This window comes from Cuculus canorus, chromosome 21, assembly GCF_017976375.1.
Source record: "Cuculus canorus isolate bCucCan1 chromosome 21, bCucCan1.pri, whole genome shotgun sequence".
Lineage (NCBI taxonomy): Eukaryota > Metazoa > Chordata > Aves > Cuculiformes > Cuculidae > Cuculus > Cuculus canorus.
Window position 1 is genome coordinate 8936321 of NC_071421.1, and position 12416 is coordinate 8948736.

At 49.1% G+C, this 12416-nt stretch overlaps 1 protein-coding gene across 1 annotated transcript in view; it reads right to left on the reverse strand.

Moving 5' to 3' along the window:
- ZBTB40 (zinc finger and BTB domain containing 40) overlaps positions 1-8897 on the reverse strand; it is a 46281-nt gene extending 37384 nt beyond the window's left edge. The window contains 3 exon segments of the mRNA XM_054085456.1: positions 3946-4079; positions 4702-4760; positions 4762-8897. Of these exon segments, the coding sequence (XP_053941431.1) occupies positions 3946-4079; positions 4702-4760; positions 4762-5423 (855 nt within the window). The 5' untranslated portion in view covers positions 5424-8897.
- Between the last annotated feature and the right edge of the window lie 3519 nt (positions 8898-12416).

Sequence of the window (12416 nt, forward strand, 5' to 3'; positions counted from 1 at the left end):
AACAAAACCAGCCCCAAAATCGCATCTCTCTGAACAGAAAAGCAACTTGGCAGCAGTTTTCAGCCAGAGGAGCAGAATGGAACATCAAAGTTGGAGGCAGGCAATAATTCTCACAAAAAGCAAGCCCTACACCACAAACCTACTTGGTGAAAAACTGCCCAGCCTTACAGACTGCCTCTGGGAGGCTCACCACCACCAGAGGGGTGTGGACAGGAGCACTGCGGGGAACAGGGAACCCAGACAGGCACGAGCTCATGAGCAAAGGAACAAAGAATAGAATCATAGTATCATTTGGTTGGAAAAGACCTTTGAGATCATTGAGTCCAACTGTACCTGTCTACTACTGAACCACTCCTGAGCATCACATCAACCCCTCTTAAACTCCTTCAGGGATGGGGACTCCACCTCCTCCCTGGGCAGCCTCTACCAGTGCCTTGAGAACCTTTATATTGAAGATTTTCTTCCTGCTCTCCGATCTAAACCTCCTCTGGCACAACTTGAGGCAGTTTTTGCTCGTCCCATTGCCTGTCACTTGGGAGCAGAGCCCAGCACCCCCATGACCACACTCTCCTTTCCTGGAGCAGGTCCTGGGACAGAGGTTGTGGTGAACTGGGTGTCGGGCTCTTCTCCTACATAACAAGTGGCAGGACAAGAGGAAATGGCCTCACGCTGTGCCAGGGGAGGTTTAGACTACGTATCAGGAAAAATTTCCTTACCAGAGTGTTGAAGCCTGGGCAGAGGCTGCCCAGGGCAGTGGTGGACTCTCCATCCCTGGAGAGGTTCACAATACGTGTGTCCACGGCACTTTGGGACACAGTTTATAAGGCACAGTGGGGTTGGGCTGATGGTTGGATTGGATGAACTGAGAGGTCGTTTCCAAGCTTCGTGATTCTGTAATTCTATGATTTCTCCCCCAGGCAGGGCAAGCATGCCCAGCAAGGCTGCTTTGTGCAAAGAAACAGCATCTCAGCGGCTTCCAGACTGACTTCTGCTGGCCTCAAGGCACCAAGGGGCCTGTGAGCAAATGACCGGCAAAATAATACAAAAACACAAAGGGGGGGTGCGGGGGTGATGCCTCCCACTGGCACAACCTCGGCTATTTGGAGCTGAACGTGCCCTTTAAGCAGGACTTTTAAAAACACACCACTGTCCCCCAAGAAAACACCAAGCCCTTGAGAGGAAAAGCTCCTTTGTCTGCTGGAAACAGCACCCACAGAGCCTGCTCAGAGCTCAGAGAGGGATGGGTCTGGCTGAGCCCTATGCTCAGAGCGACTGCAGCCTGGCCCCCTGCCCTGGGGCTGATGCTTTCCATGCTTGTCACAGCTGAGAAGTGATTTTTTGGGGGAAGGCTTTAAAGAAAATCCATTTCTCATTTATTCAGCATTTATTTATAGCTGCAGAAAAATCACCCAGCTGCCAGTTTGTGGTCAGAAACCCAAACTGCTGCTGAACTCCACAGCCACTCACCTGGTTCCTGCTGGGAGCACAAAGGGCCAGGAGCAGGTCTGTGAACCTCACCAACCTCACCAGCTGCATCTGGGAGGGGATAGAGAGACAGGAACAAAGAGCTTCTTGCACCTGGGTCAGGGCAATCCCAAGCACAAATCGAGGCAGGACAGAGAATGGATTGGGAGCAGCCCTGAGGAGAAGGACTTGGGGTGCTGGGGGACGAGAAACTCAACGTGAGCTGGAAATGTGCACTTGCAGCCTAGGAACCAACTTTGTCCAGGGCTGCATCCAAAGCAGTGGGAGCAGGAGGGCCAGGGAGGGGAATCTGCCCCTCTGCTTCACTCTGGTGAGACCCCACATGGACCCCTGTGTTCACTTCTGGAGTCCTCAACACAGGAAGGACATGGAGCTGTTGGAGCGAGCCCAGAGGAGACCACGGAGATGATCTGAGGGCTGGAGCACCTCCCCTACAAAGACAGGCTGGGAGAGTTGCGGTTGTTCAACCTGGAGAAGAGAAGGCTCCAGGATATCTTAGAACAGCTTGCAGTATGGAAAGGGCTTCCAGGAAAGCTGGGGAGGGGCTCTTGATCAGGGAGTGCAGGGATAGGATGAGGGGAATGGATTTGAGCTGAAAGAGGGGAGATTGAGATGAGATCTTAGGGAGAAATGTTTGCTGTGAAGATGGGGAGGCCCTGGCCCAGGTTACCCAGAGCAGTGGTGGCTGCCCCATCCCTGGAGGTGTTCAAGGACAGGCCGGATGGGGCTTTGAGCCCCCTGATCCAGCAGGAGGTGTCCCTGTCCAAGGCAGGGACTGGAACTGGATGGACTTTGAGGTCCCTTTCCACACAAACCATTCCATGGTTCTTTGATTCTATGAACAGTGACTGCAGAGACAGGGAAAGGGGCTGTTGTGCAGAGCAGAAGCTGGCAGTGTGCCTGATGGGGCACTTTGGTGGAGTAGTTCTGACCTGGGACCACGGAGGCAGCACATGCAGGCAAGAGACAGCACGCCAGCAGGGGTGATGCCTCTTGGCGTGGGTGCAAGAAGCTGTCAGATCCATTCTGGCAGAGCCTGTTCCCCTCACACAAGGCCCTCCGCAGCTCTGCTCCAATTGCTGAGGCACAGAACAGGTAAACCCTTAAACCTGACATTTTTTCTGGTCATGGTGACAAAGACACATACCAAAACCTAATCATTGCTGAAAGCAATGCACTCACAGGCTCTTGTCACCCTGTCCATGCCCAGGCTTGCTACTACAAAAACAAATTAGCACCCGCATCTCTCTCCTAAAACCCCAGGGATATTCAGTTCAACATCACCAAGAAGGTCAGCAGCCATGAGACCGTGGGCTTCCACTGAAAGGCTCAGCAAAAAAGAAAACTGCACTCCCTGACACACGGGAAATCTGCTCCCTGCTGTCATATAGGTCTTTTCACTAATGAAGGTGTTGCCTTGTGTTTTTAAAAACAGAATGGCACCATAGCCAAGATGTCCCATGTTCCACGGTCACACTAGGACTGGAGGGCCCAAGTGACTGGTATCCAGCCAGCTTCCCAGCCAGGCAGCATGGGAACCCAGAGGGCATGGCAGCCTCCCCAGCCTGCAGAACAGCATTTGTTGGCTTTACCACAGAGCCACTGAAGAGTCGGCAATCAACCAACCACATTCTCATTGTTCCATGTACAGAAAAGGCAGGCAAGGCTGTTCCCGCAGCCTGGTGTGAACCGTGTTCCACCAGAAACAGCCAGGGCGAGGTGAGCCAGTCCAGTCCCACTCTCACTCCACGCTGCCACAGCTCTTCTTGCAGACCCTGCCCTGCCATCCCACAGCAGCTGTGACTGCCCACCTGGACCCACTGCAATCATTTCCAAGCTTTGTGTCCTTGCCACATCAACCAGGATGTAGCCTGCTGTTTCCAGGGCAGCTCTGAGCCGGCAGGGCAGTTACCATTGTTCAGAGCCCAAAGTATCCTTCAGCCTTAGCCAAGCCCCAGGCTCAGGTACCCAACCAACAGCATTGCTCATCAGTGATGACTGAAGCGAGGCATCATCAGCAGAAGCAGCAGGCTGGCACCCGTAACTCCCTCCAACGCTCCCACGAGCAGAGCGGAGCAGATGCTCTGCGACAGGCCCTCACCCAGGGCTCAGAAAGTCTATTTTGGGATCTGGTATGCAAGCCCTTTACAAGTCGATACACTTCCCAAAGCAAATGCCATCAACATGAGGACAGAAATCAGCACTGGATCTCACCTCCAACACAGCAGAGATGTCATCGGGACAGGACGGTTACTTCTTTACCTACACGCACAAGCAGCTCATTTTTCCAGTCGCATCTCTCCGGGGTGCTGCTCAGGTGAGCACATGCTGCCTTTCAAACAACTAGGCACCAGAGCCCCAGTTTCCCACAAAACAATTTCCTAAGAAGGGACAAATAATTCCAGCCTGCAGCAAGGGGAAGAAAAACCTTGTGCCACATCCCCAGCTCAACACACCTACCTCCTTCTGAGAGGCATCCATTTCTTTGCCCTCTTCCAGTCTTTTCAGCACAGCTTGGGCATCAGAAAGGGCCTTAGCGAAAACACTTTCATATCGAAAAAAGAAATCCAGTTGACAGCTTCTGCTCTTCGCTGCTGTGCGAGAGAAACAAGATGAGTTATTTGGTAATTGAAGGGATTCGCAGAAAGCTGGATGTTATTGAAAGGCATCAGTTTGTCACCAGCACATCAGCTCTGATAGGGAAACTGTGATTCACAAATCCCTTCTAAAGACATCGCGCAGCCTGGGGGGAGAACCAACAGTTTATTTAACGCTGGTTATAAATGGAACATTTATTTTAAACGCAGTACAGTCTGTTTTCCTCCCATGCTGATCAAGACTCTAAGGGATAAGGTAGCAGCAGCACTGTTCAATCACTGGGCCATGTTTTGCCTTATCAGTCTCCCATCCAGCACTAACACGGATGCCAGTGCACACCAGATGCAATCCCACACATGGGTAGGGAAAGTTTTGCTCATACAGTCCTAGTGAAGTGTGGAGAGCATAGCAACCACAAAGGCCGAAGAAGAGAACTGCACAGTGCCGGGGAATAAATGCCCAGCTGAAAAGGGGTCCATTTCAGTGCTGCCTTCACCCCAAGGTAAGCGAAAAAGAATAAACGCAGAGGAAAAGATTCCTCTGGGAGTGAGGGTAAAACATGGGGCAACACAGCTGCAAATAAGAGGTAATGCTGTGCCCAGGTCTGTAAAGTCTCACCTAAACCCCCTGCTCCTCCTTTCTGCCCAAGAGGCACAGCAGGCTCCCCTTTCACCACCATTCTGCTCAGCACGGGCAGGCTGATCCGGACAAGAGCCTGAATCCTCCTGCAGGGCTCTGGAGTCGCTCAGCATCGCATCCTGGTGAATCCAGGTGTGATTCATGGCAAGTTTCTGGCCAGAAGGAGAAACATCTGCTTCCATTTCTGCTTCCACAGGGCCAGGAGATGGGGAAACTCTCTGAGGGAGAAGAGTTTTCCCTCCAGCAGGTTTTCCAGTCTGGGGCAGGTTATTGGCTTCAGCAGGGTTTCCAGATGAGCCTCCTGCCTGGACGGAGACTTCTTGCACTACCTGGTCCTGAGCTGAGCAGCTGATGAGGTCCCTGAGGAGGTTTTTGCAGCTAATAGCCAGATCAAACATCTGCAGACTCTCTGCCATGGAGATCACTTTGGTAAAATTGTGTTTCCCCAGTGGGAGTTTCCCACTGTACAGCATCTCCAGCAGGAGTGCAAACTCCTCAGGGGTCACCACAGAAGCATCGATGGAGATGGTGTCCATGCTGTCCAACAGGGATTTAAAAACCAGGCTGGCAGCAGCCAAAACCACATTGTGTGCTCTGAAATGAACATTCCAGATGAAGACAGTGAAATCGCAGAACTGCTGCTCTTTGCAGAGGGCACTCAGCTGCTGCAGGAGCTGCCAGCTGTAACCAGGGAGCTCCATGGCACCAGAGTCCCCAGCCTCCTCTTGCTGCGGTCTCCACGCTGCTTCACAAAGCGCAGCTGATGGCAAAGCAGAGGATCCCACTAGCACCTTGCTCAGACAGTAGCAAGACAAAAAGAAGAGTAAGCAAAACCTTCTTTTCCACTTCCACCTCCTCGCAGCTTGCTCTGTTGCAGCTCGGTAGTCGCAGTAAGAAGAGTACAGGGGTACAGCCTCTCCTGAACTCACCCTTCCCAGATTCAGCCGCTGATCGCACTAGAGCAAACATACACTTCAGAAAGAGCTTGGAAACGAGTGCTGAGTCCCAGGAGTTATAAACAGGGAGAAGAAACTCCTGAATAGAGCTCGAGAAGGTGCAAACGCTCTCCAGGTCAGCACTGATGCTGAATTCAGGCTGCTGAAGAGTCTGGGAAGCAGTGCAGGCCAAGCTGCTCAGACCAAACAGGAGAATCAGAGGTGTTGGTTTGGACGTGCAAAGTGGTTTGGGATCACTTCATTACCTCCTCACATCACTGCTCAGATCAGCAGGGGCATGAGCACGCTGGAGAGAGCAGCTTGCTTGAAGTCCAAGGCCTTCAGCACCTCCCTTTTCCGCACCCTAGTCCCAGCTCAGCCACTTGTGAGTCTTTTCCCCCAAGCTGTGATTTCTTGCAGAAGTCCACAGCCCTGCTCCCATCTACCAGAGCCTCCCTTCCACTTCCTCCCAGCCCTGACCACAGGAGGGAGAATAGATAGGACATCTGCTAACAAAGTTGTTATCAGCAGGATATCCGGGGTTTCTAAGGTAGACACGATAAAGATGTTGCTGCCTTGTCTACACACAGGGATGCCTAACACTGGTGCTGGCAATGATGCTAAAACAAAACAGCAGGAGAGCTAGCGGAAGAGCACCTGGATGGACATGATTTACATGACCTTCAACTCCTTAACATCTTTGTACCCAGGTTCCTACTCTCTCGTAGGGAACAGGAGTAACATTGTCTGTCGGCACAAGGTTCCATCAGCCAGTGCTCACACATCACCTTGAAGCTCTGCCTTGTCCGAAGCAGGCTCTGAGCAATTCCTAGCCTGCATCAAATTGTAAGTTGCAAGCAGACGCTTGGGTAGGCTGAGCTGGCATCTTGCTCCCGTGAGGCACCAGCCCCTCTGGAGTTTAGATGTGAGAAGCAGAACCTCCTGCCCACACGCAGACAGGACTCCAGCTGCCCTGCTGCACGGCACCATCTGCAGTGGCTGTGGGAGCACAGGAGGAGCCAGGAGACATCAGTTCACACCAAAGCCACCGATGGCTCAGAAACCAGTTGGTGGGTGCCACCTGTGCCCAAGAGCTCTCCTGCTCAGCCAAGAGCTCCCCTGTGCTTCCAAGAAGCAGTACGGCATGACTTGTTACTCAATCATCAGGCGGTTTCAACGTCGCCTCATAGCTGAGGTGTCCTGCTCTCATTTGAAACCTCCAAAGCAAGAGCACAGGGGAGGTGGGTCCTTTTCTGGAAGGCAGGGAAACCTAAGCAGTCGCTGACACCCCACCCTTCTGCTTCCCAGGAGCCAGAGCTTCTCCAGGCACATTGCCACCAAAGGGCATCTGGGTTCAGCTCTTCTCTGCTTCCTGGCATGCAGCAGATCCGCCTCCTCACCCATTCACAGAGCCAGCCACCTGCACTCCCAGACGATGAAACACACAGGCTCTGCTCTCCTCCCACTCCGCTGTAAATAGAAGACATCAGGCAGCCATCAGCAGAGCTGCTGCTGGTCGTGGGAGAAGAGAGAGAGACCTGGTTCCTCTGCCAGGCTCAATGTAATAGCAGTTCTAGTCCACCCACTCCATCCCCGGAGCTGAAGGACTTCCAGGATCTGAGACGGAACTGGGACTGGGACTGCTGTGGCTCTTCCTACAAAAGGACAAGGAAGAAGCATGGATGTCCTCGAAGACTGAGAACCTTCTGCACAAACCCTATCACTTCCACCACGTCAGGGTAGAAGAAGCAGCAGCACCGTCTGCTCCCTCTGTTCCTGGCAACAATATGGAAGACACGTTTGCCCATGATGTCTCAAAGCAGGAAAGCTCTGAGCCACCTCGCAGCACCTCCTCATCTTTATCATAGCAACTCAGCACACTGGAAAACATGTCCTGAGCAATTCAATGTTTGAACATTCTTGTTTAAATACATTTTGCTTCTTTAATTACAAGAACTCAAGGATCTGCCAAAGAGAAGAGACATTTTTAACAAGGGCTTGGGCAAACCCATCCCCAGGGCAGCTGCCCCTTCTCAGAGCACTCTCCAGGTGTTCATTGAAACCACTACCAGCGATCTGATCCCTCATCCGACAGTGCCTCCCAGATTCCTGGACTCAGTACCTTGGGTATGGCAAAAGCTTCTCTTCCAGCAAGGTGCTCAGTCACAAGAACTCGATTTTAGAGGGCGGATCCTCCACTGTCTCAGTTATCCTAACTGTTAAATCCCACATCTCGTGTCTTACCTGAACTTGTCTGCCTTCATAGAATCACGGAATCACTGAGGTTGGAAAAGACTTCCAAGATCATCCAGTATAACCATCAACACAACACTCCCAGTCTACGACCGCATGGTTTTTTAACCCCTCCAGGGACAGAGACTCCCCCACTGCGCTGGGCAGCCTCTGCCAGGGCTTCACTACTATTTCAGTAAAGACATTTTTCCCACTATCCAATCTAAGCCTCCCTGGCACAACTTGAAGCCATTTCCTCTTGTCCCATCACCTGTTACTAAAGAGTAACATCTCCAAGTCACGTCCTAGACGGCTTTCAGGAGATCCAGCAAGGAGACTGGGCTGAACTGGGAACCCCTCTGTCAGCAGGTAACCAATACTTCCACTGCCTTCCTTTTCCCAGGTATTTCTGTCCTCGCACCCCTTCACAGTTCGAAGGGATCATGTCTCCTTCTTTGAGCTACATTAGAACAGGAAAAGGATCAGTCAATAGCAACAATGTTTCTCACAGAGGAGGAAACAGCAATACCCAGTTCTATCAACATAACTGAAATGGAGTTTCAAAATTAAACTACTTCCCTTCATTATTCACATAATTATTCAATCTAGATTCAACAGATTCTAAAGCCACCCATGGCACCAGGTTCATCAAAAAATAATCAAAGTTTAGGACAGAGTGCTTTCACTCTTAAAGGCTGCAGAGGCTGCTCCAGAGTTGGAGAGAGAAGATCCTGCCCCCCTGGCAGTTCCGAGGAGGCCACAGAGCCTCCCATTGTCAGCCAGTCCATCACAAGGCACAGAAAAAAAATGAATGGCAACACAGCCTTTGCAAGAGGATCCTACACACCCCTTGCTGCCGTAAGCCATAAGGGCTTCTACAAGGTGCATTCACAAAATAATGCCAAAAGCTACTCCCTGCACTGCTTTGTAGCACCTCAGCGGCCAGCTTGAAGTTGTGTTCCACGCCTAAAATTCTTCCATGGGCTGCACACACAGGCAGCTTTTCACAGCTTTCCAAAAAAAGCCAGCAACTCTTGTTGCATGGCCAAGAACTGAAGTGATGCAGTCTCTCTGCTTTATAATGGCACAAAGTGACAGCCTTGCGCTCCCTCTGCTGCCAGCACTGCACAGGTTCTGCAACACAATGCACAGATGGAGAACGGAGCTTATCAAGAGCAACTTGTAAACCTGGTGTAAAGGTGGGGGGGGGGAAGAACACACTGGAGGGAAGGGATGGATTCAGAGGGACATGGACACGCTCGAAAGGTGAGGCTGTGTCAGCCCCATGGAGTTCAACAAAGCCAAGTGCAAGGTTCTGCACCTGGGTTGGGTCAATCCCAAGCACAAATCCGGGCTGGGTGGAAAATGGATTGGGAGCAGCCCTCAAGAGAAGGACTTCCAGTGCTGAGGGATGGGAAGCTAAGCATGAGCTGGAAATGTGCACTCATACGCATGTTTATTTGTCTCTCAGTGGGTCTGTCTGCTACCCACTCATCCCCACGCACATACAGGATCAGGAGTCCAAAGCAAAGGAGGTCCTGTCCCCAACTTTCTTAATTTCTTCTCACTTGCATTTATTTTTGGTATGAACTGATCAGTGCCCTGTTTGTCTAAGGCTTGGGGGGCAACTTAGCTTAGTGGTGGACCTTCAGAACAAGAGTAGAAACACATAAGCCAGAGCTAAGTAGGGTAAAGAAACGCCTTTTAATTAGCCTGCCCAAGATGACACTCATAATTCATTTGTGATATCTTTATTCACGCATAATGTCGCATGCCAAATTGATCTATTTTTATCCTTCATCACTGATTTACATGGCAGTTCTGTTCTAAAAGCCATTGACTTCTACTTCTAAATTGATCTCATCTATACTGACTCAGCCCTCATCGCCGCAAAGGCACATTGGTCTTACGGAGAAGGCCACAGCTGTAAGTAGCATATTTAAGTCCCAGGGAAAGATTTAAAGAGATTGTCTTTTCATAAAAAGCCTCACATTTTTATGCCCAAATTCCTTACCCAGAGTAGGTGTCTGTCCCCTCCACAGGAGGTCAGAGAGCTTCTCCTCTCCCAGTGTCCAAATGCTCCTTACTGCAACACCTGAACCACTCCAGGACCAGACACCTTGTGCCCCCACGCACGCATCGCCCTAATGCTACAACAACTGGTTACTATTACAGACTGGAATATTTTTGATCTAAGCTAAAATAAGGTTTCATCTAAGTAATTATATTTTTTGAAAGAGAGACAGAATGTCCCTCTGACAGTATGTTTTCTTTTACGCAGTGTTTTTCCAGACACTGTTCATTCTTTGGAGATAATGACATCTTGGGTGAAGTATGATATGTGCTTCCATAATCACCTCTGTTTACAGGCTTTCCCTATCTCAAACGCAAGGTCAGGCAGAGCTGGAGCCAGTTCCAAATTAGCAAGAGTTTTAATTGTCGTGAAGTTCAGAATAACATTAAAACGAGTCCTTGGAAAGTAACAGAATATGCATAAAATTTATGCGAGAATTTACACACATGCATGTAAGTGGGAAATGTATTCTGCAACCAGCTTTTGTCTCGCTGCACATGATTGATGGAGATCAGTCTATCACACTGCCCAGGCCTGATAAAGGATGCTTGCTTTCTAAAACTCCAAAACGTCCTAGAGAGTTGATTTTACAGCATTTTTGATATCATTAAGACTGCAGCAATGCTATGGGGGAAAGCACACACTCACATGTAGCCAAAGGCACAGAGCAGCGAGGTCGTTCCCTCTCCCCTTGCCTTTAAATCCTTCCCATGAGGCTCACAGCCCGGGATGCAACTCGGGGAGCAGCATCCACAGACAGGCTTTGGCTCCTGGTGATACAGAAATGCCAGCAAATCAGCTCTCTAAGATGTTTCAGAGCTTTAGAAAGCAAGCAACCTTTATCAGGCCCTGGGCAACAGGAGGTACTGATCCCCATCAACCACATGCAAGGAGTCAAAGGCTGCTTACAGAATATATTTCCCACTTACATGCAGATGTATACATTTTCCCAGAAATCTTATGCATATTCCATTACTTTCCAAGGGCTCATTTTAATGTTATTATGAACTTCAGAACAGGCAAATCTCTTGCTCATTTGCAGCTGGCTCCAGTTCTCTGCTTGACCTTGCATTTGAGACAGGGAGAGACTCCAAGCAGAGATGATTTTAGAAGAAGATACCTCTGTTCAGCACAGACCGCACTGAACACAAGGCGTTATCATCTCCAAAGAATGAACAGTGTCTGGAAAACACAGTCTAAAAGCAAACACTGTCAGAGAAAGAAAATATGCTCTCAGAGGGACATTCTGACATTCTGTCTAACTTTCAAAAAACGATGAAACTGAAACAAAAACTTAGATGAAACCGAACTCTACTTTAGCTTAAATAAAAAACATTCTGCTTTTTGTAATAGCAACTACTTCTTGTACTGGGACTCATTTTAATGTTATTACTATTACGAACTTCACAACAGTCAAATCTCTTGCTCATTTGGAGCTGGCTGCAGCTACGCCCAACCCTGCATTTCAGATAGAGAAAGCCTGCAAACAGAGGAGACTGCAGAAGACACATCTGCTCAGCACAGATCATAGTGAACAAAAGACATTATCATCTCCAAAGAATGAACAGTGTCTGGAAAAACGCTGTCTGAAAAAAAACCACACTGTCAGAGCTATAATCTGCCATTATGAATTTCACAACAGTCAAAACTCTGCTAATTTGGAGCTTTGGCTCCAGCTCTGCCTGACCTTGCATTTGAGATGGGGAGAGACTGCAGACAGAGGGGATTACAGAAGCAGACACAGCTGTTCAGCACAGATCATATTGAACACAAAGCGTTTTCAACTCCAAAGAATCAAAAATATATGAGGAAACACTGCTTAAAAGAAAATATGCTGTCAGAGGGACATTCTGTCTAACTGTCAAAAACCCACAATTACTCAGATGAAACTGAACTCTGATTTAGCTTAAATCAAAATATTCCACTTTTTTGTAACAGCAACTACTTCTTGTATCAGGACTCATTTTCAAGTTATTACAAACTTCACAACAGTCAAATCTCTTGCACATTTGTAGCTTTGGCTCCAGCTCCGCTTGACCTTGCATTTCAGATAGAGAAAGGCTGTAAACAGAGGTGATTACAGAAAACACATCTGTTTAACACAGATCAGACTGAACACAAGACATTATCATCTCCCAATAATGAACAGAGTTTTTGCACACTGCTTCAAAGAAACCATGGTATCAGAGGGACATTCTAACTTTCAAAAAACACAATTCCTTAGATGAAACTTTACCTTAGCTTGAATCAAAATATATCCTTTTTTCTAACAGTAACTACTTCTTGTATCAGAATTATTTTAACGTTATTATGAACCTTACAACAGTCAAATCTCTCCCAGATCTGGAGCTTTGGTTCCAGCCCTGCCTGCCCTTGCATTTCAGATGGGAAGAAAATTCCAAACAGAGGGGTTTACACAAGCAGACACCTCTGCTCAGCACAGATCACACTAA